Below are 23,854 nucleotides of genomic sequence, written 5' to 3' on the forward strand. Positions count from 1 at the left end.
TCTCCTGTAGGCCCAGTTGGCCTGGAACTCACTATATAGATGAGGCTGGCCTTGATCTCAGAGATCTGTCGGCCTCTGCCTCCTGAGTGCTGGGATTAAAGGCATGTGCCACCATATGCCACTTTCTCTTAATTTTTATTTTTGTCTTTTTGAGATAGGGTCTCCCTGTAGCCCCAGCTAGCCTAGAACTCATACAGACTAGATTGGCATCAATTTCACAGAGATCTGCCTGCCTCTGCCTTCTAAGTGCTAGGACTAAAGGTGTGGGCCTCCATGCCCAACTTCTCTTAATTTTTTTGTTGCTGTTTTTATTGAATTTTTGTGTATTTCATCTTAATTTTTAGAGTCTTCCCAGAAGCTTCAAAACATAGATATGACACACATGATTAATAAGACTGGTGAAATGTGGATTCCTATGAAAACCAAGTGTACCCACAGTTACCTCACATACATGTGGATATTTGACTTATACCTACAAAGCTTCCAACTCAACCCCTGGCACTTCCAGCCATTTTCATGTCCAGGCCAGATACCCTGTTTCTTTCCATGTGGGCAACTGGCTGTCTAGCTCATCCCCTCACATGGCCAGGCTGACAGGAAGCATGGTGGGGCTGGAAGAACCCAAACCTTGAACCGTGGTGATATCACCAAAGCAGGGATGCAGGTCCTTAAGCCCATCAGCACAAGGAACTGGCCTGGTCCTCTCACACTGAGCAAGTGTGTTCCCCTCTCTTCTGCTCCCTCAAGATATGCAAGGGAATCTCCCTCCACCCGCAGGCCAGGGTGAGGCCACAGACCACAGCACGAGAAACCAGTGCCTAGTGAGGATTAATCCTGCTAAAATCTATGTGGAGTTTTCTTTAAATGGTGTCTTAAGTTTCTCTTCTTTCACGGAATTGAGACAGGGTAGGGAAGAGGCCCTTTTCCACAAGCCTACTTGATCAGGTCCCCTCCTTGTTTCCTACTGCAAGCTAGGCCTATAGTGGACACTTATCTGACATGGCTCCATACACTTACCCTTTGCCACACTTGGGGTTAGGGTTATCAGACAGGAACATGGGCAGGAATTTCATGAAATCGCTACCCTGAGGCCTCTGTTTGCCCTCCGGAGTCAGAGGCCTGCAGCGGACGCAGGTAGGGTCAACCACTGGCAGGAGAGGAGAGTCAATCATTAGATGAGTGGGCCTCCAGATTTAAACAAAAACAAGAACAACAAACCCAAGATGTAAAATGAGGAACAATATTTTCCTCTTTCCTCTTTTCCAAAAGCTTCAGCTACATGTGACTTTCATAGTTTAATACATTTCAAACCTAAGTAATTTCAGCTTAGGCAGACCATACAACATGACCTTCCTTGACGTAGGTCTCTAGCTTTGACTGGTATAGGAGAGTGGCATCTGATGTCTTTTCAAAGGCATTCCTTTTCCTGCAGTTCTATGAGTGTGGAGGTTGTGCTGGAATTTTTTTCATGGAAACACGGGAGTCCTGGGCTCCTATACCAATCAAGGTGGTGCTCAAAGCTAGAAACCTGTATCAAGCCAGGAAGCCTTACTGAGGAGCCGTCCCTTGGTGTGCCCTTGCCTCACTCCCCTGAGGGTGAGACAGCAACGTGAGAGAGAATGACAGAGGATAAGGACAAAGGGAGAGACAGCGTTGGCAGACAGACAGGCACACACTACAGCGACATGCAAATGACTGTAGGTGATTTATCCTTCAGATGAAAGGAAAGATCTGGAAAGGAGCAGAAAGTACCAGAAGCGTTGCAGAACTGGTGCGTGGCATTGTAGAGTCTGCAGCAGGAGGACTGCGGCTTAATCCAGTCAAAATAGTCGTCGATCCAGGACGAGGGCGCAAAACCTATCCGGGTACTGGAGAAAGAGAAAAAAAATGAGTAACTTGCCTCACAACTGTTCCCTGAAACTTCGCTTCTGTTTCTACACTTTACACGCCTACATTCGAGCTTGCTGAAAACAATCATTCCAGACACTAAGCTGTAAATGAATGCTTTGAGATCCAGGTAAAACTCGGTGTCACATATTTTGAAATGACAGTAACAGAAAGCAACTTCCACAAGACAATCTGTTTTTAGTGAAAAATTTCAGGCCCAAGTTGACTCTGGTTCTAAGAGTTCTTGCAACGGTTGGGTTTAATGTCAACTTTTGTCATAAATTAGAATCATCTGAGAAGGGAGACTCACTGAAAGAATTTTGTTTTAATTGATATTGGAGACCTACCCCAAACGTGGGTGGCACCTTCTGGTGGGGGCCCAGATAAAAGGGGCATGGCAGAAGGAAGGTTATTGGCCTTTTGCTCACTTGGCCCTCCCTCTCCTTTCTGAGTTGGTTTCTCTTGTTACAGCTGCCACGGGTGAGTCCTTTGCTGACACTGGAGTTAGCATTTCCAGGCTTTTATCACTAAGGACCAACAGCTTTTCAGGAACCTTCTGGGTTTTCGGTGCCAGATGGGGACTGACGAGGCACCCAGCCCTGTGGACTGAGCAACAACCAGGGTCTTGGTCTCTCCAGTGTGAGACAGCCACTGTGGGAATACCCTGCTTTCTGAGGCAACAAGCACCCAGCCTCAAGGAAGAGCAACTATCAGGTTCTCAGCCTCTCAGGTGTGACTTAGATGTTATTACAAAGTAAGCGGACTCAAATTCATATATATATATATTCATGCTGTCAGTTTTGCTCTTCGAGAGAACCCTGACTAACACAGCTCCTTCTATCCATTTTTACTAAAGTTCAAAAGGATCAAAGCCTGGCATGGTGAAGTGCATCTGGCCTGTAATCCCAGCACTCAGTAGGCTGAAGCAGGAGGATTGCCCAATTCAGGGTCAGCTACAAAGTGAGATCCTATCTCAAAATAAATACATTAATGAAAAAGAAGAGGCCCAGACGGCCCCAATACTGACTAGTTGTCCAGCTCAGCCGCGTTGAATATCTGCTGCACGAGGGAGTCGTTGTCACAACCCATGCCACCACACACCATGTTCTGCCCTTTGGGGGAAGTGTAGTCATGCCCCTCTTCCACGACGAAGTACACAGGTGGGCCTGAGTGCAAGTACTGACCAAGTGACTTGAAATAATCTATCACATAGGAATCCTGAAACCAAGACCAAAGAAGTCTGAATGGTTTGATGGGAACTAAATGACGGTTGCTATTAAGCGGGCACTGGGAGCCAGAGCTGCCACCCTAGGTTCCCGGTTCTCCCCTCCCAGACCCTCCCAGGGTGCACTGTTGCTAAGGTGCAATCAGAAGGGACCGCATAAGGTGACCTCATGAGGTTGGCGGCTGCTCCTCCTCTAAGGCAGCTCCCCCAAGCAATGAGAGAGGACAGCCACAGTGGCCCACACCAGTAGTGTTGTGTGGCCCTTCATTACTGCCCTCTGCCTGCACAATCTGCACTCGGAGCAAGCATCAACACCTACATACACTTTGGGAAACTTCATTTGTCATCAGCTAAATAAGTTATAAATATTTTATTTATTATTTTTATTTTAGTGTACGAGTGTATTGTTTGCATGTAAGTCAGTGCACCATGTTGTGCAATGCCACGGAGGTCAGAAGAGGGCTTTGGATTCCCCTGGAACTGGAGTTAAGGATGGTTTGCAGCTGCCATGTGGGTACTGGGAATCGAACCCGGGTCCTCTGCAAGAGCAGTCAGTGCTCTTAACCGCCATCAGCTAAATAAGTTAAAGGAAAGAAAGCAACGTACCTTTGGCATTGAAAGAGATTGATCCAATCCAATTTCTACTTTGTCCATGACTGCAATACTGAATGACAGAGAACCCACGAACATAGCTATCTGGAAGGAAGAGGAAACTGTAAGATGGAAACTGCTCAGGTAATTGTGAGTTTAGAAATAGAAATGAAATCTTAGACACAAGATGTTTTTTGTAGTATTAGGGATGGAGCCCCACGCTTTGCATATGCTAGGCAAGTGCTATACCAAAGAGTCACTTTCCCAGCCTCAAAGCAGGATTTGTCTAAAATGAAAAGCATGTTAAACAACATGCTTTGACTATAGGGAGAATGGGACCATGATGGGGATCATGGGAGCCACCCCCAAAATTCCTGGGTCTAAAACAAATCCTTGGCTCTGAAAATTATGAGTTGGAGTGATATTGGGCTAGTCACTTCCTCTCTCTTAGATTCTATTTCCTCATTAGTAAAAGAGGAAAAATAGCAGGCCCCTTGTATGAGATAACTGAGAGACTAAACAGAAAAAATCCAAAGATAGCCCATTAACATCCAGTGATCAATAACTATTAGGTGTTCATTTACTAGAGAAATGATAAATGATCACTGCTGGCTACATGTCTATATAACCTATAAAAATGTCCTGTGTAATTTCTGGGGACTGGCAGTTGTGCTAAAAGGAAAACTGGGTGGTGATGGGACAAGTTGTGCACCTTTTCTATTACAGGGATCTGTATATGTGGTAAAGATACAGAAGTCCACATGTACACAGTGTCTATGTCAAATTCCTGGTTCTGGGGTTGGGGGCATTGCTCAGTGGTCCAGACACTGCTTACTATATGAGAAGCCCTGGGTTAAATCCCCAACACATACAGGCACAGATAGACACAAATACATATACACAGACAGACACACAGAAAAAACAAGCCTGGCTCTGGTACTGAACTATAATGATGCAAGTATACCACTGGACGGCACCCGATGAGGGCAATGGGATCCCTGCCTATGCTACCCTTGCAACACTCTGCAAATTTCTAATTATTTTAAAAGCAAATTTAGGGCTTCGGTGTATGCACATGCACATACACTCACATGAGCATACACATAGACACACACATACACACAAACCCCAAAGCTCCAAAGTCACACTGGGAAAAGATTCTTCTATTGCACATATTTACATCTGTGTTTTTTTGTTTAACAGCTGTGGGAACTGCCCCTGCAAGCCATGTAACTCTCAAGTCGTGTGACACATCTGTCTGTGAGAGAAAGAAAGAGACAAACCACATTAAAGTTCATACCACAATCGGTCGCAGCCAGTCCTTCATCAGGAGAGGAGCGTAGAAGTTTTTGAAGAAGGAGAACAGGTAGCTTTCAGAGGCCTGGACGCCTCTTCCATCATTGGCACTTCTGACGCAGCACAGGATGTCCAGGCGATTTTTCTGAGGGGACAGAGAGGAAGAGATGTCACAGAACACCCTCTGGTTTCATCTGGAATCTAGACTTAAAGATTCTCAGCTTTACCTCTTGCCTCTTAATATCTAACCCCAAGAGGCTCACAAAGCAGGTGATTTGAAGGAGGAAGTCAATGAGGACTGCTAAGCCCGCAAACAGAGAGAAGGTATGGACGGCTGGCATGACAGACAGTGCCCCTATGGGAGAGAAAAGCACTGTTACGCCATTTACAGAGGATGTGTGGGTCTCGGGTTCATGTTGTCACACAGATATGAAGTTTCCTGTTTGACTCACATTATAGTGATCCATTTTAGGGTTAAAAGTATTTTAAACAAATTGTCAGTATTTAATAGTGGGACAGAGTTTACACAAAAATCTAGATTCACAGTTCTGTTTGGGAAAAAAAAAAAAAATCAAACCTTGTGATGCTGGCCACATGATCCTAGAAACAAAACACACCTGCCAATTTAGACAGGACACATGTACAATACTCGGGATGCCACAGCATCCTGCCCACAATCTCACCAAAGTCACTGAGGCACAGTCTCAGCTGTTATCAGCTATACACTTGGGCTGGTTTTCTTATGAGAAGTAAAAAGATGAACTTTCCCCCCCTTGTCCATTGAAGGAATAATAAAGGCAATGGGCTTCAAAAGCTGCTTTAGAACACAGTGATGGTATCTGTGTTGAATGGCCCAATATAAGGTGAGTTGGTGGTCATGTAGGAACTATAGTCAATTTAAAGTAAAATTACCCAAGAAAAAGACTCTGTCATCTCTGAACTAGGCTCTAATTCAGCCTCTTTCAGTCTCTACAGAGGATGCAGTGGCTTTCTCTCTCTTTCTGCCTTCCAGGGGTGGGGCAGGCAGCACCAGTGTTCAGTCTACAAATCCTGAGGTGCTGATTTTTGTTTCAGTTCACTCTGGCTCTTTGTATTGAGGCAATGCAAGAAGCTCTGCTCATTTATGAGCCTGTTTCCCCCAGGAGGCTGTGTTCAGGGGAGGAGGCTGTCTGAAAACAAAGGTCTCTAGAGCATCCTGCAAGCTCATGTCATCTGGTGGCGACACAAGGAGGCCATTTTCAAATACTAACACTTGCCACGGGTACAAAGGAGGGAGGTGGCAGAAGAGCTTGAGGTCTCTGTCATCCTGAGTCCCAGCGTCACCACCTATCCCAATGTCAATAATGTCCTGAAACTTATGGGAAAGATGACACTTGCAAAATACAGGACTGGGGCAATGTACAGGAAAATTACCAAAGAAAAAGGCCGAAGTCTCGGAAAAGGACGAAAGGAACATAGTTGGAGCCACCTCCCCGATGATCCTGCCCAGCTGCTGATCCAGGGTCTCCTCCTGAAGACGCTCATCTCTCTTTAAAAAAAAGAAATCAACAGGCCATATTAACATCTCTCAGTAACGGTGCTACCTTTTTGCTGTCCTAACTCCAGGATAAAGAGAAGTGATACGTGAGTGATCAGGAGTAGCATCGAAGCCTAGGAACGTCTGAGAACCCAGGGTAACTGAGTCAGATCACTGAGCAAGGAACCAGGCTAGGAAATGAAGACAACTAAGTCCCTGTATCAGGTGACTGCCTGGTGCCCACGTTGCAGGAGGGTGGACCACTAAGTGACACTCATGTCACTGAGTCTCCACCCAGGCAAGGACTTCAGGTTAATTGGCACAGCATTTTCTACACAGCGGATTGTGTGTTGAGCTTGTGCCTTTTTAGTAGCATCTTAGAACACAGCAAATCTATTACTTGTCTATGGTGTGCTAGGAATCACTTTGATCACATACCCAAAGTAATTTCCCCAAAGTGTGTTAGGTCTGCCTGCACATATGTGAAAACAGGAATCATTTCATACCAAATTCTCACTTTCTATCAGTCCACCAACTGAAGAGACAGCTCAAATTCTTGGTCCTAAAACATCCAGAACAAAGCAACAATAGCAAGGAGCCACCGGGGGAAGGATGTAAAGCCATCTGCATTCTCCAAGGCAGAGCCGAGCAGCTGTTTACAAACCCCTGAACTTGGAGAGAGGCCCTGCTTCAGGAGAAGATGAATATTTACCTGGTAGGTTTGTACCAGAATGAAGATGTTGTCCACCCCAACAGCCAGCACCAAGAACGGGATGACTTCAATGACAATGAGGGTCAGAGGCATCCCCATGTAGCTGAAGATGCCCAGTGAGCAGGCCACCGAGCTCAGCACGATCAGGATCCCCGCAATGCCCAGGGAGATTTTAGAATCCACCTGACATGGGGCAAAGGCACAGATGATCAGAGCGCTTTCTTTATCCTATCTGTTACACGGGTATATCTAAAATGAAGCTGAAAGTACAATTCACAGTTTGAGAGAAGACAAAAAACTTTCTAGGTCTTCCCAAGCAATACATTTCATGAAATCACAGTGGCAAGTGGTGGCATGGACAAAAATAAACAGACTTTGGGGGTTGGAGAGATGGCTCAGTGGCTGAGCCATCTGGCTGCTCTTGCAGAAGATGAGGGTTCAGTTCCCAGCACCCACATGGCTGCTAACCACCATCTGTAACTCCAGGGGATCTGATGCCCTCTTCTGGCCTCCACAAGCACTGCATTATGTGGTGCACTTAACATACACAAAGTCAAAATACTCATACATATAAAATAAAAATAAAAGTTTTAAAAAAGAATGAGAAAGTTCCTTAAAGGACAGTAATTTAAGGCAGCTTTGGACATAGCAGATTAGTAAAGAGAGGCAAAAAATACAATGTCTCTGTGTGTACTGTCCTCCCTAACTCATACACATGAAACCCTCACCCCCACACACACTCACCAGAAATCTTCCACAGCTTTGGATGTGCCCCAAAGCCAGAGAAATATACACAAACATGACGGCATAGCTAATCCCGATGGTGAAGACGTCGCTGTTACTTTCTCGGTTCAGCTCATCTTCAATACTTCGCTCAGCAGTGAAAGAAATGGTCAGGTTTGGATTCTGGTAGTTTTTCACAAAATTAATAAACCTAAAGAAATAAAGAAATAAAATAAAAACTACATGACAGATGAATAAGAGGCTTCTTCCCAACTTGTGTAACACAAAGGCCAGCATGCTTTAACTTTGCTAAGGAGCCCAGAGCGTGGACTGAGATCACAGCCAAAGCTCCAGGTAGGCTGAACTCTCTACTTTTTCTGCTGGGGCTGGAGATCAAACCAAGGTCTTGTGGACAAGACAAGCATGCCACCACTAGTCAGTCTATGCCCCTAGCCCTCAAGTTTTCTACTGTTTAGAACAAGTTTAAAATTAGTTCATATTTTATCAACTTTAGAAACACGTCTTAATATATTATCCAGGCTGGTCTAGAACTTCCGAGCTAAAGTGATCCTCCTGCCTCCAGTCCCCAAGTCCTGGGATTACTGGCATGTACCACCATTCTAGGCTTACATGGGGGAGAAATGTGTGTGTGTGTGTGTGCGCACGTGTAATTCTTTTTAAAAAAGTTTTTTAATTTATTTATTTTTACTTTATGTGTACTGCGTGGTTTTCTTGCACGTATGTAAGTGCACCTGTGTCGTGCAATGCCTGAGGATGCCAGAAGGGCAATCTGTCAGATCCTATCTTGTTTCTTTACAAAAAGCAATAAGCTGATTCTAAAGCTCGTATGCAGGGCCCAGTGTGGCCAAAACAACTTTTTTGGGAATGAATTAGGACTCACAGTTTCCATTTTCAAACTTAATATAAAAACAGTTATCAAGACAGTATGGTACTGGCACAAAAATGGACATATCAAAGGCACAGAATTGAGAGTCCACAAACATACTACATGCCTGGGGTTAACTAATCTCTGATAAGACCATTCAATAGGGAAAGAGAAGTCTTTCTAACAAATGATCTAGGACCACTGGATAGCTATGTGTGAAAGAATGAAGCTGGCCTCTTGCCTCATATCATACACAATAATTAATTGGGCTGGGAGTGGTAGCACAGGACTGTTAAAGGCCAGCTTCAGCTTCACAGCAAGACCTTGTCAACAACAACAACAAAAACAAGGGCTAGGTATGATATAACTCCATGATAGACTACATGCCTAGTGTGTTTAAGGACCTGTGTTCAACCCCTAGTAATGTAAGATTAAAAAGAAAAAATAAAGGTTTAAATGCATCAAAGACCAAAAAAAAAAAAAAAAAAGATTTGAAACCATAAAACTCTCAGAAGAAAATACAAGTGTTATCAGGTAACGGTTTCTTAGACATGATACCACCTTACACTTCAGAACACTAGGATCAAAATGCCAGACAATAAATGCGGCATAGGTGCGGAGAAACTGGGACCACACAGTGGAGTTCTTCAATTATAGGCAGAGTCACTACATGACCCAGCAATTCTACTCACACACGTGTGTACCTCCAAAGGAAATGAAAACATGTCCAGATACAATTTGCACGCAAACATGCACAGCAGCATTATTTTTGGTTGTTTGCCTGAGCCTTTAACGGCCAAGCTATCCCTTCAGCCCAGCAGCATTATTTATAAGAGCCAAGAGACAGAAACAACCCAAATCTGCACTGAGGATGAATGTACTAATAAAAGGCAGTGCAGCATTTGGTGGGGTATCTGGTGAAAAGAGGAATAAAGTATGATATGTGTTATAATATGGACAAGCCCTGAAAGCATCAAGATACGTGAAGAAGTCTAACACGGAAGCCCACATGTACAACTTATTGAGACAAAAATCCAGGACAGAAGAAGCCACGAGGACAGAAAGCAGGTTCACGGTTGCCTGGGGCTGTGAGAGGCTGAGATGGGGGCAGAGCAGCTAAAGGGAATGGCATTTCATACTAAGATAAATGTTCTAAAATTGACTGGTGACTGGCTGACCACATGTGAAAATACTAAAGCCATTAAGCTGTTTCTGAAAACTTTTGCATTATGCACAAACACCTGTTGAAAATACTTGTTTCTGAGTAAATCTGTTCAAAGGTTTCTTCTCAGCATTGGTGCTACCACGTGAAAAGCTCTGTGACTTAGATCTGCTGCTGGTCAGTTTACAGACTGAAGTGTTGGCTGTCGCTGTCCAGCTCCCCACGCAGCAAGGACAGCTTGTTTACCACCCCCACCCCCCGAGTGACTCACTCTTTTTCCCAGGCCTCGGCCCTCTGGAGCTTCTCTGTGTTGTTATAGTAATTATTGACAGGGAAGGTAATCACAAGGGCAGTGGCATTATTGTAGTTTTGATCTAGAAAGCAAAAATGTGACATCAAACAGCTGAGTACAAGCATGCAGACAGTTCGGTACACGGGAGGGCAAGCTGCAGCGTATTGCTGACTCTGGTTTTACTCTAGAGCTACAGGTCTGTTCTGTGACTCAACAGCAGCCACAGAGCTGGTCTCTGTGTGGTTCAAGGAACACTAAGGCTTCTCTGGCAGCTGTCATTCAGGAAGAGTGACCATTTCCTTTTTTAAAAATTAAGCCATTCTATTTTTCTTTATTTCTCCTTTTATTATTTTTGTCTTTTATACATGTGTTACTAAGACATTTTCACACATGTACATTTAAAAAAATGACACAAATTTCTTTTTTTTTTTTTGAGACAGTCTCCCTCTAGCCCCTATTGGCCTAGAAATCAACTATGCACATGTAGCTAGCCTTGAACTCACAGAGATCCACCTGCCTCTTCCTCCCCAGTTCTGGGACTAAAGGCATGCACTACCACGCTTGACTTTAATGAGCATTATTAGAGTTGCTTAGAGGTGTATTTATAGGTGCATGGGCAGCTCACCAGTGGCTATACCACTGAAGAAAATATCCGCCGCCCCCCCCCCCCCATTTTAGTTTGTTTCTCCATTGCTGTGACAAAATACTCTAACCAATATCAACTTGGGGAGGAAAGGGTTTATTTTATCGTACATCTCTGAGGTCACAGTTTATCAGGGAGTCCAAGGTAGGAACTCAGGGAAGGAACCTAAAGGCAGGAGGTAAAGCACAGGCCATGGAGGAATGCTGCTTACTGGCTTGCTCCTTGGGCCCTGCTCAGCCTGCTTTCTTAGGCAATACAGGTCCACCCACAGTGGGCTGGGCTCGCCCATATCACTCATCAAGAAGATGCCCCTCAGACATGGCCACAGGCCAGTCTTACGGAGGCGATTCCCCAATTGATGCGCCCTCAACCCAGGTGTGTCAAGTTGACACTAAAGCTACCCAGCACCCCCCAGCCCCCAGCAACAGTGGGGGAGATTTATAACAGTGTCTAAATCCTCAGGGAGGGCTGGGCCTGGTGAACTCCTCCCCAACTCACACAGGCTGTCGGCCGGTCTGATCTTGTGCAGAACCATTCTTAATGTCACAGTATGTGCACAGTAAAAATTTTAAGTGAGGCAGGTGTTCAGTGAAGTTTCCCCAATTTCCAAATTTGCACTGTATTCTTAATTCTCCCCATACTGTGACCAGCCAGTTGTGAATGGTTTCAAAGGCATACCAGGCAACACACGTGTGCCCTTCCCCTTTCTTCTTACACAAATAGTAACATACTGCTCTACAGTTTAAATTTTTTCATCTTGGAGCCTAGAGTGGTGTCACATGTCTGTAACCTCAGCACTTGGGCAGCTGGGGAAGGACAGCAAGGTGGCAGGTAGCTAGGGCTACCTGGTCAAGTTCTAGGCCAGCCTGAGCTACATACCAAGACCCTGTCTCCAAACCCAAAATAAAACCCAAAGCAAACAAAAGACTATCCCAGAAACTGCTCCATATTAGTATATAAATATGTAAATAGTCTTCCTATTATTTTTCTGCAGTGTAATGTTTTCTGTAATTCAACTAGGTCCCAACTGATAGGTATCTTTTCAATTTTTGATATTACACACAAAATTACAACAAAGGATATCTATAAATCTTTCAGTATATAAAGTTGTGCCTGTCAATCTCCAAGTCAAAACTATGAACATTTCTAGTTTTTCATAAATTCTCCCAAACTTCCTTCCCAGGGTTTTTTTTGGTTTTTGAGACAGGGTCTCCCTGTAGCCCCAGCTGGCCTGAAACTCACTATGTAGACCAGCTGAACTCACAGAGATCCGCCTGCCTCTGCCTCCCTAGTGCTGGGATTAAAGGTGTGTGCCACCACGCCCGGCACCCCCTTCCCAAGTTTTATCCTTTATTCAACAAAATATTTAGTGAGACTTACTTTGGACCAGGTTTTATTTTATGCACTGTGGACACATCAGGGAGAAAAACCTTTTCATCTCTGGAGTGTGTAGTACAGTAATCAATCAAATTTCCCATGATTTCACCAACACAGGGTTTTCATAGTCTGGCAAAAGCTGAAGACTGAAGTAAGATATACTTCACAAATAGGAGTGAACATAAGCATTCCCTCCATATAGTTGTCATTTATGGGGCTGAAGAGATGGCTTAGTGGGTGAAAGCACTAGGACCTGAGTTCGGATCTCAGCACCCACTTAAGAAGATGGGAATGCCCCCACACCTATTATCCCAGAACTATGCAAGGCAGAGACAGGAGGATTGCTGGGGCTTGCTGGCTACCAGCCTAGCTCCAGGTTCAGTGAGAAGGCAGAGTGATGTAGCAGGTCACCAGGACTCTGTGCATACAAAGAAGCCAAGCACTGCCTTCTCCAACATGCACATACACTCCACAAACACAAACAAAAGGGAAAAATCATCTATATTGCTTCTTTTAACTACTTTTACTTGACACCCTCCCGCCAGATCTTTATTAACAAGGAAATGGTGCCTACAATGGGTAATACTTTTTTCCCCCTCTAATTTTGTGCCTTTTTAATTTTTTTTTTTTTTTTTGGTCTTTTTGAGACAGGGTCTCCCTGTAGCCCCAGCTGTCCTGGAACTCACTATGTAGACCAGTCTGGCCTTGAACTCACAGAGATCCACCTGCCTCTGCCTCCGAAGTGCTGGGATTAAAGGCGTGTGCCACCACACCCAACTCCTTTTTAATTTTTAATTAATTTTTTTGAAGCCCAAGCAGGCAAATTTTAATAAGTAAGGAACAGCGGGGGCCGGAGAGATGGCTCAGCAGTTGAGAGTGCTCCAGCTCCTGCAGAGGACACGGATTTGGCTCCCAGCACCCACGTGGTGACTAACTACTGTCCATAGCTCCAGTTCCAGGGGATCTGATGCCCTTTTCTAGCCTCCACAGGCACTGCATGCACATGGTACACTTACATACATGCAGGCAAAACATTCATACACATAAAATAAAAACAAACCAAAAAATAATTTAAAAAAGCAATAGCTCCCTGTTATCAACAGGGACTTGATAATGAGTTGCTTCCTTGTTTTTTTAAAATATCAATCATATACTTTTTTCAACACGTCTTTTGCATTTTCTGTGTTGCTTAGAAATGTCTTTTCCATTTAAAAAATACCTTTTTAAATCCCTCCTGTATTTTCTTCCAGTTCCTTAGCAGCTCCATGTCTTCCACATCTGCCTTTGATCTATCTGGAGTTTACTTAGATGGAAGGAATAAGGAAGAGGCCAAACCTAACTTTTCCCGTGGCCAGGCCATTTCCTGACATCATCCTTTCCCACCTTTTATTACACAAGGCACAGATGATGACTTCTGCCCTGCCTCAGGGTTCTCATCTGGCGTCTTCACTGGCTGGGGAAACCTGCTGGGCCAGTTATCAGGCTTCAGTTGCCGAAAGTGTTGTGAATCATCACCTCATTTTACCTAACACAATCTGTCTGGAAGTGCTCTCTACGAGCAAATAGCAGACAGCTGCTCTTCCTGCTCCGGCTGTCTACACTATCCAGACTGGTGTCAAAGAAAACAATCCATCAGTTTTGGATTTTTCTTCCCATCTCATTCTCTCTTCCCTAATACAGGTTTGCACCTGAATCCATGGCCTCCCTAGGAAGGTTCTGCGGGTGAGCGTCCATGGTCCCTGACCTCACTGCCAAGCAACAATATGCATGGATGTGCACAACTATATTATTCTAGGGAAATGCTCTAAGCCTGTGACAGCTTCCCAAAGGCATGTGTGATCTAAAAGTTCAATACAAAGCACCTCTTTTTGTTTGCTTGCTGTTTTTTTTTTTGAGAGAGGATCATACAGTGCAGTCCAAACGAGCCCCAAACTCATGATCCTCCTGCCTCTACCTCCTGAACACTGAGATTTTAGGTGTGTACCATCAAACCTGGCTCATTTCTTTTAAATCCAGAGTAAAACTGGAATCCAAAGCTCTAAAGAAGGTACTTTGGGGGTCCAAGAGATAGGTATCTAAGAGCTATAATTAAGAAGACTGCCCACTTTATGAACGTGGTGTAAGGTGTAATCACCCTTGATCTCTAATGACAGAGCCAGGACAGACCAGGAGCAGTCTGTCCTACTTACCATCATAGCCACCCAGCACAAGCCAAGGGAACACCGGTCCTCCAAACGTACCCAGACAAGGATCATGGAGCATACTTGTATCATTCAGAGAGGCAGGAGCCCTGCCAAAAATTCAGAAATCACCTTCAATTAGAACAGGCTTCAGGACATTGCATCGACCTAAACATTTAGATGACAGCATGCCTGTATTCTAAGCACATGCAGTCCCTTAATTAAATGCATCTGTATTTACCTCGAGGAAATCAGTGGCAGTGGCACAAGCCAGCAGTTATAGACTCAATGAGATCAGCGACACACACTGGGGGGATAAGAGGTACAGGGCAAACTGCCACCAGGTGGAGGAGGTTGTGTATAACCATCCCCCGCCTTTTTTTGAGACAGGGTCTCCCAGTAGCCCCAGCTGGCCTAGAACTCACTATGTAGACCAGGCTGGCCTTGAACTCACAGAGATCCGCCTGCCTCTGCCTCCCGAGTGCTGGGATTAAAGGCGTGCACCACCACGCCCGGTGTATAGCCATCCCTTAAACTATAGGTTGCAACTACATATGGGGTCATGTTACTGAATGTGGACACTGATTAAAAATAAAACAAAAACCTGTCAACAGTCAAAAGGTTTCTGAATGAGCAACAACCAAAATTATTAAAAACCACACAATGACTCCAAGGTGTTTCTGGTAGTGTTCTCCATGTTGTACTACAAGACCTTGCTGCAGCCTTAGCTCTGAACACACATATACTTTGTACTGAGCATGCTGTCACACCACACATCATCAACAAACACTGCCTGAAACATCTCAGCTCAGGTTCATGACTCAAGGTAACAGATTGCAGTGTTTTACTGCACACACACACTTTTCTGCTCTTCTACAAACATAATGGTTTCCCTATGGAAAACCTTTAATATTTTCCTACCGTCAATTCTGTTTCCTACCACCATTAGTATGTAAGTCTGCTTTGATTGTTAATGATAAAATTGTATGCACACCAAAGAATTATTTCAAAGTAAATCTCATTATGATTTATCATCAGTAAATGTCTGATTTGTGCCTACATAATTGGGATTATGTAAAAATTTCCTGGGTGAAAGGAATCATGAGTGGAAAAAATTATGCTCATTTGGGGAGAGAACAGACACATGATGAGGAAAGAGCAAGAGGACAGTGGCTCAGGAATGACAGGCTCCGTCTTGGCGCATGGGGTGCCCACAAAGTGGGGCCCCTCGGGGAATTGAGGCAGGTGAGAAATGGGTAATGACAGATGTGAGGGTTCAGTGCTCTGCTAAGCTGCTGAGATTTTTATCCAGGTTCTGTGGACAGTCAGCATTCTAGGAAATGGATGGCATGAACTGTGTGCAAAGCAGTAGGTCTGGAAGCAGGCCAGAAACAGGAAGCAGAAAGACCAGTCAGGAGGTCTGTGCAAGAGAGGGCAGGCAGACAGACACCCTGTGGAGAAGGAACCAGCATTTCAGGCCAGTCACCAGCCAGAACTTGGCTGGGCACTTGGGGAAGTTCTCACACAGTACTGTCCTCAGAGCTGCCAGGAATGGCCTGGGCCCTGGAGGCAGGGTACCCTATATGGAGCCGAGTCCTTTGACTCCAGCTGAATGTTAGTAGACAGGACAGGACACACAAAGGTTAAAATCTACAACTATCACTCTGAGTGTTAGATGTCAGTGCCGTTAAAATGACGTGGGAAAGCAGCAAGCCAGTGCTCGGTTCTGGGAAGGCCAAGTTCTGGGGCCCGTGAGACCTATGGGACCTGTGGGTGTAAAATTCCAGAAAAAGCTGGAGCTGGAGGAGGGTGTAAAAGCTGTGGACCAGCCTAGGCTACTCAGTGTGACTACAAACCCGGCATGGGAGGCCTGCAGGAGAGCTGTCTTCTGATAAAACACGAGACATGTGCATCCCTCTCCCAAATTTTTGTTGATTTTTTTGTTTGAAAAACAGAAAAATAGTTCTTCCTCCAAATACAGAAGTTGCACAATAAAATCTACAACTATCACTCTGAGTGTTAGATGTCAGTGCCGTTAAATGACGTGGGAAAGCAGCAAGCCAGTGCTCGGTTCTGGGAAGGCCAAGTTCTGGGGCCCGTGAGATCTATGGGACCTGTGGGTGTAAAATTCCAGAAAAAGCTGGAGCTGGAGGAGGGTGTAAAAGCTGTGGACCAGCCTAGGCTACTCAGTGTGACTACAAACCCGGCATGGGAGGCCTGCAGGAGAGCTGTCTTCTGATAAAACACGAGACATGTGCATCCCTCTCCCAAATTTTTGTTGATTTTTTTGTTTGAAAAACAGAAAAATAGTTCTTCCTCCAAATATAGAAGTTGCACAATATTAAATGTTTTCCAGTCACCCACGGTACCCTTATACCATCTGTGCTAAGAATGCTGGCTGAAGAGTCACATGAGTGCACACACATTTATGTCTCACACTACAGCTTGCGTTTTTAGTAGCAGTGTCACTGAAATGGAGTGGACACAGCCCTCCAGTCTGAACAGTCACACACCAATCACAAACACAATTCAAGGTTACCAGAGTTCTCCCTGCTCTGGAGATGTGGTTAGTTGAGCAGTGTATTCAGTGGAGACAGTCATTTCTGTTTCCATGGTGAAAAGAGTCACTGCAATTGTTCAAAGATGAATACGTGTCCCCAGACGAGGTCAAGAGCATTCAGGGATGGCAGGCCCACCTGGAGTTAGGCTATTGTTTCTAACAAGTCAGAGGCTCCTCTCACAGGTCACTCAAGTTGGGTGATTGATCCCAGTTATTGATCCCTGACCTGCCGATGAGTAACCTCAAAAAGGGAAGCAGTTTCCGAGCCCTTCAATCTAAACTGCACACCAGCCCTCCTTCACCCCTTGAAGGGAGTTTGCATGTGTTTGAAATAATTAAGTACAATGACAGAAGGTTTTACCTGAGGAACAAGACAAGCACTAAAAGGTCCTAACTCTCAATCTTAGGAGGAAGTGTATACATGAACCTGTATGGTACTGATGTAGGCATGTAAAGGTTGGGAGGTACCTGCTGCCCCCAGATTACATACCAAGAAACTCCTACCCCAGGGCCTTTGCATTTTCTGCCCACTCTGCTTAGAAGTTTCCTGTGATGTGCACAGGCGTCCTCCTTTCCTTTGTGCAGGTCTGCTCTAAACCACCACATCCAACTTTCTGCTCAGCTCTGCTCCCTCCTCATAGCTCTCATCTCTACCTGTCATGACATACAGTCATGTGCCACATAACAGTTTCTGTCAGTATCAGACCACATATACAATAAAGGTCCCATGAGATAACACTGCTTAGTGACATCATAGTAGTCTTAGCTTGTATAAATACACATTATGATGTTTGTACTAAATGAAATAACGAATTTCTCAGGAATATCATGTGAAACAACATACAAATGTATTTATGAGCTTCACAGGGGACGTCTTGCTCCATCTGCTGGGTCTCTATTACAATGAATGCAGAAACCAATTTCAAGTTTTCAAACACTCATGGGATACACAAATGATGGCTGCCACTTACCGTATGCAGTAGAGGAAGTGCGTGTGGTAATCGGCATACACAAAGAAGTCATCGCCTATTTTGTGGTCCAGCACGGAATGGCTGTTCTGGAAGTAATTTAACACACTCAAAATGGTGCAGTTCTTGTTGGATGGAGAGAGAGGGGCCACACAGATGTCTTGAAGTGTCACCGTCTCATTGTTATAAGATGCAGTAATGCCTTCAATGGCTATTTGTAAGTCAAGAACCTGAAAGAAATTTTGGAAAGTAAGATCTCTAGATAGGCTGACTAGATTCCAGTAGATGAACTTTCACCAAAGACATCTGGATATAAATGCTTGCCTGGAGCCGGGCGTGGTGGTGCATGCCTTTAATCCCAGCATTCGGGGGCAGAGGGAGGCAGATCTCTGTGAGTTCAAGGCCAGCCTGGTCTACATAGTGAGTTCCAGGACAGCTGGGGCTACAGGGAGACCCTGTCTAAAAAAGACCAACCCGCCCCCGCAAAACAAATAAAAAAACCAATGCTTGTCTGGATAGGACTTAAACATATGACAGAATGCATGAGGACAAGTGGGGGGGCATGGATCGGGGAGCAGTGTCTAATTTTGATTAAGAACTACTGTATAAAATGCACAAAACTCATTAAAAATATTTTAAAAGACAAGAAAAATCTTTAACAAGCAAAATCTAGCAAAAATGAAAAAAATAAAAAAGATCAAAAGTGGGCAATAGTAAATTTTTCATTAAGTTCAATGCCTTGAAAAGTCAGTTAAAAACACCTTTGCTTCTATGCTTAAAAGATTTTCAAGAAACACCAGTACACTGGTCAGAACTGGTCAACACAGAAACATAAGTAATGTCTTAGTTAGCTTTAACCGTCAACTTACACATCCTAGAAATATATGGGAAGAAAATCTCAATTGAGAAACTGCCTGGATCGGACTGGCCTGTGGGCACATCGGTGGGGTATTGTCTTGATTGTTAATTGATGTTGGCGTGCTCAGCCTGCGGCAGCACCATTCCCTAGGCAGGCGGTCCTGAACTGTGTAAGAAATCCAGTCCCATGTAATAAGCCTGCCTGCCAGACAGCAAGCAGCATCCTCCATGGTTCTTTATACTTCTCTGGCTGTGCAGTGAGTTCCCTGGTTGGAGATAATGCTGTGTGGAATAGCATGTAGACCTGCTTTCAAGTGCCTGCCTTGACCTCCCTCAGTGATGGCCAAATAAACTGTTTGCTTTGGGTCGGGTGTCTTATCACAGCAACAAAATGAAACTAAATGCAGCACTAGGTCCCCTGGTAGACGGACATTTGCAAGCAGCAGGCTACCTGGTGTAAAATGTCTTTGTTAAGGGGTGGTCCGAAAGGCACATTGGTGCCTGTGGGGTACGGCTCATAGATGTGGACACTGGTGTTGGGGGCCTGGATGATGAGCTGCTCTGTGCGAAAGAAAGGTCCGAAGCGGGTATCAAAGTATTTCTTCTCCAGGCGGGCTTGACTGTTAGGGGCTGACCAGAGGTCCACAGGATTGGTGGTAAGTTGGACAAACGCCAGGCCCGAAGAACTCACAGCAATGAAGACCAGTGAGAAGAAAATGACACAGACAGGGTTTCGGACACAGAAAGACCCCCACTTTGTGAACATGCGCCTCAAGCAGCTGTCGAATGCTGCACCAAGTGGGTCACAGCACGAGGCCTCCCCTGGAAGAGCAGAGAGGAAAGAAGAATGGCAGTTAGGAGCCCAGCCATTCCTTACAGTGGGACCAGGAAAAGCTGACCGCTGCTGTGGGAACCAGAAAGTCAAATTCCACCCCACCCCAAGCTCAGCTGACCCCCTGGCTTTCTCTATCTGCTAGGCAAGGCTACTTTTCATGGCTGCCTGGGATGGGTGCTCTGGTGACATGTTTCCACTCAACTCTGCCCTCAGGGCCTTTATGGCTCTTCCCTCAGCCCATAATTATTTAATGGCTATTATTAAGTACTAGATTTTAATGTGCCACACTGATGCCTGGTCAGTGCCAAAAGCCAAGGGCTACAACTGCCTTGACCATGGCTGTGTCCCCAGCAGAAAGAAAGCAAGGCAGGTCAACATAATCCAAATCCTTGACCTTCTGTTCAAAGGTGCCTACCTCTGTCCCTGGCATTCACAGAAAAGGCTGTATTGCTGTCAATGGGAGTGTACTCAGACACAAAATACCGCTTTCTGGAAAACAGAAGCCGAAAGAGCGTTGTTAATGAACTTCATCAGGATGATGTCTTATTCTGACATCCCTAAACCACACTGAGAGCTCACTTCCTCATTCTGTCTTCTTGCTCGCCAGTTATCAACCTTTCCCCCTGTGCTCACCAGTCTCAGAAGAAAATTTAAGAGGGTCTTAAAAAGACAAATTATTAAAGGATAATTTTGTACTGTAACCCTCATTTGTAACTTTTAGGTCCTTTAAAAGCATACTACCCTCCCCAGTAGCAATGAACATACCAAGTGCCCAGATCATGGCTTCTAAATACCATTCCTCCAATGAAAGGAACCCAGACTCCTAAGGAGGATGATTCCAGGCCCAGGACAGGAAAATACCATCTGAACCCAGAGGTGGGACATGTCAAAAGAACACAGGAGCCTGTGAGAAGGAACTTCCCATGTTCAGACCGGGAAGATCTGAACAAAAATATACCCTGGCTACTCCACAGAAGAATAACCTATAATGTAAGCAGCTGAGCGAATAATACGTAAGTGATGGAAAGGAACAACTGGTAAATGAGGGAGAGAGTAACCTGTAATCACCATGAGGCAAACCCCACAGATTCAATGGCTACAGACAGACCCACCAATCAGTGGACTGACTGCATGGGCTGGCTTGAGAAGAAACAGTGTGAGAACAGTTTTAAGCATCTCCTCCTCTCAAGCAACTTTCAATTACAAAGGGAAAAATTACTGTTCCATAGTGAGGAGACCCAACAGCCTCACCTTAACCATGTGATCCAAGTTAACATCACTGGGGGCAAAGAAATGCATTAACACCATGGCCCCTGATGTGATGCACTAAGACACAAGACCACATCTGTGATGCTCTTATCAACACACAACCTCAATGTAATCCTAAGGCAGCACCGCATGAAGCCAACCAAAGGACATGATTCATCATAACCAGCCAATACTTATCAAGAGTGTCAAGACATGAGAGGCGTGCAACACAGAGTGGAAGAGACTAACAGAACACAAAAAGAGATGTATGAAACGAACAATGGGCATGATCTCACTTAAACTGATGAGTTCTGAATAAAGTCTGTGGTTTAGCTAATAACACTATGACAATGCTTTTTACAGATTTTGAACATCACCTATGAATTTTTTAAGCTGTAGCATCAGGGGAAGCTGAGAAAAAAATTATATATATAATAAATATACTTGACTATTCAACCTTTTGATGAGTCTAAAATTATTTCACAACAAAGTTAGCAAAAAATGTATTGTCTTTTGAGTTGGGAATATGGCTTAGTCAGTAAAGTACTTGCCATGCAATCATGAGGACCTGACTTAGATCCCCAGAATCCACATTAAGGAGCTCAGGCAGGTGGCACACACTGTAATCCCAACACTGGGAGGCAGAGGTAGGTGGATCCCTGGAGCCTGCTGGCCAGCCAGGCTAGCCAATTGGTGAGTTCCACACCAATGGGAGACCTTGTCTCCAGAAATGGAGTAAGGTGCCCAAGGAACCCAAGACTGACCTCTGTCCATACATGCACACGAGTACACACGTGAACACACAAAAATGTATTGTCTTAAATTAAGTTGCAAATATGAATAAGATTATAGTACTGCACTTAACTACATTTGATCAGATTTGGCTCATATGACTCCATGACTTCCTAAGGAATGGGTTACTGCAAGGTGCTTTAAATCCAATGTCATTTCAAACAAACCAATAAAACTAACTTCAAACGTCTAAATATCAAAACAGAACCTATTTTCTAGCTGAAAGACATAAGAATCCAGGGATCAGTGTCCATGCAGGTACTTACTTCCTGTTCTGATTAACCACAGTCTGCCAAGTCTAAGCTAAAAGTGCCATGTGGGTAATTTTGCTCTTATTGCCTTGAATGAAGAAACAAACAAACAAATCTGCTCACCTGTAGCACCACACTGCAAAAAGTGCTCCAAAGAACACAAACAAGAACGCCATGTAGGTGATCCACATGATGACATACATGGCATCCAAGCCCAAGATCCTCCAGGGGACAGGTGGGGGCGGAGGCTGGGGCTTAGGGCCACAGACAATGGCGCAGTCCTGGCAGCTGCAGGGCCCTGTGACCTCATCTACAGATTCGTTGCAACCTTTGGTGGTGTTTTCCATGGGTTCCATCCCAAGGATCGGAAGATCTACAGAAAGAAATTGTGTTGAGTGAAGACTTCAGTTTGAACACATTATAGTTTTTGTATTAAATTATATCTATTTGTCTCTTTTTTTGTTTTTTTTTTTTGAGGGGGAGGGAGCAGCAACAAGGTTGCACGTAGTCCAGGCTGGCCTTAAATTTCCCATGTAGCTGAGTAAAACTCTGAACTTCCGATTCTTCTGCCTCCACCTACTGAGTGCAGGTGAGCACTGCCACACCTGATTTGATGCAGTGATGGGGATGGAAGGTTCCTGCCAACTGGGCTACATCCCCATCCCTTAAAATTTCATGTGATCTCAACAAGCCTGTGCATAGAGTGTGGCCACTGAGCTTCCACAGCACCACAGCTGAATTCTCAGTCTGGCCTCCATTCTGAGCAGCTGGGTTTTAATACGATCGTAGAGCTCTGGAAAAGGCCCCTGGGATACTTGTTACCCTTCATAACATGCAAAACAGAAAACAAAGAAAACCAAAACCAGTTTATTTTTTCGATTACATCACTGAATTCTCTTTTCTTCCTTCAGTTCCTTGTCTAGCCCTCCTGAATTAACCAGGCAGGCAGGCAGGATTAATGTCCTACTAACATCTCTGAGTTGGTTTATCTTCCTATTGCAGACTGATTTCCTTTCCTTGCTTTAAAATAACATTGTAACTGCAGCAAACTTGGGTGCTGTCATTCCTACCTGAGAAAATGGGAGTGATGGTAAACGGTGCCTGTCCATTGTCCTTATTGAACATGTACTCAATCCAGTTGGTGGCATTACAGGCATCGGCATCCTTCCCACACAGGAGTCCTAGGGCCTTGTCATTACTTGAGGGGGCCTCCACATCACGGCAGGCATTGTACATTGCTAGAAGAGGAATCCCAAGAGAAAGATGGAGATGACACTTGTAGTAATTCATCAGTAAAGATCATACCAAAGACCTCTGGAATGGGAGCACAGGGCCTGTGATGCCTGTAACCACAGCACAGCAGCCAACAGACTAGAACATGGAATGGTAGAAGGAGGGAGGAAAAAGAGACCCTGCCCACCCCCCAGCTGTAAACCACAAATAATATGCCAGGCTTGATTCCAAGTAACTTAAATATGAAAACTATGAAAAGGAAACTATGCTGGTTTGTTTTTGTCAACTTGACACAAACCAGAGTCACCTGGGAAGAGGGAACCTTAATTGAGGAATTTCCTCTATCATATTGAACTATGGGCACTCTGTGAGGCACTTTCTTAATTGCTAAGCGATGTAAGTCAGACCAGCCCACTATGGGCAGTGCCATCAAGCCAAGGGGAGCAAGCCAAGTAAGCAATGTTCCTCCATGGTCTCTGCTTCAGTTCCTGCCTCCAGGTTCCTGCCCTGAGCTCTGGCCTTGACTTTCTTCCATAATGGACTATAAGCATTAAGGTGAAATAAACCCTTTCTTCCCCAAGTTGGTTTTGGTCAGTGCTTTATCACAGCAATAGAAAGT

General features: G+C 44.7%; 1 protein-coding gene across 1 annotated transcript in view; it reads right to left on the reverse strand.

Annotated features, from left to right (window-relative positions):
• The window catches only part of Npc1 (NPC intracellular cholesterol transporter 1), a 51,491-nt gene that overhangs the window by 6,807 nt on the left and 20,830 nt on the right, over positions 1-23,854 (reverse strand). The window contains exons 5-20 of the mRNA XM_008847613.3: positions 23,073-23,240; positions 22,126-22,375; positions 20,127-20,200; positions 19,328-19,698; positions 18,022-18,248; positions 14,500-14,600; positions 10,270-10,372; positions 7,972-8,161; positions 7,228-7,410; positions 6,413-6,527; positions 5,227-5,354; positions 5,004-5,144; positions 3,719-3,808; positions 2,915-3,105; positions 1,753-1,868; positions 1,018-1,147 (exon numbers count right to left, since the gene is read on the reverse strand). Of these exons, the coding sequence (XP_008845835.1) occupies positions 1,018-1,147; positions 1,753-1,868; positions 2,915-3,105; positions 3,719-3,808; positions 5,004-5,144; positions 5,227-5,354; positions 6,413-6,527; positions 7,228-7,410; positions 7,972-8,161; positions 10,270-10,372; positions 14,500-14,600; positions 18,022-18,248; positions 19,328-19,698; positions 20,127-20,200; positions 22,126-22,375; positions 23,073-23,240 (2,578 nt within the window). The remainder of the gene's footprint in view (positions 1-1,017; positions 1,148-1,752; positions 1,869-2,914; positions 3,106-3,718; positions 3,809-5,003; positions 5,145-5,226; positions 5,355-6,412; positions 6,528-7,227; positions 7,411-7,971; positions 8,162-10,269; positions 10,373-14,499; positions 14,601-18,021; positions 18,249-19,327; positions 19,699-20,126; positions 20,201-22,125; positions 22,376-23,072; positions 23,241-23,854) is intronic.

The sequence above is a fragment of the Nannospalax galili genome, unplaced genomic scaffold, assembly GCF_000622305.1.
Source record: "Nannospalax galili isolate Female #2095 unplaced genomic scaffold, S.galili_v1.0 scaffold162, whole genome shotgun sequence".
Taxonomy (NCBI): Eukaryota; Metazoa; Chordata; class Mammalia; order Rodentia; family Spalacidae; genus Nannospalax; species Nannospalax galili.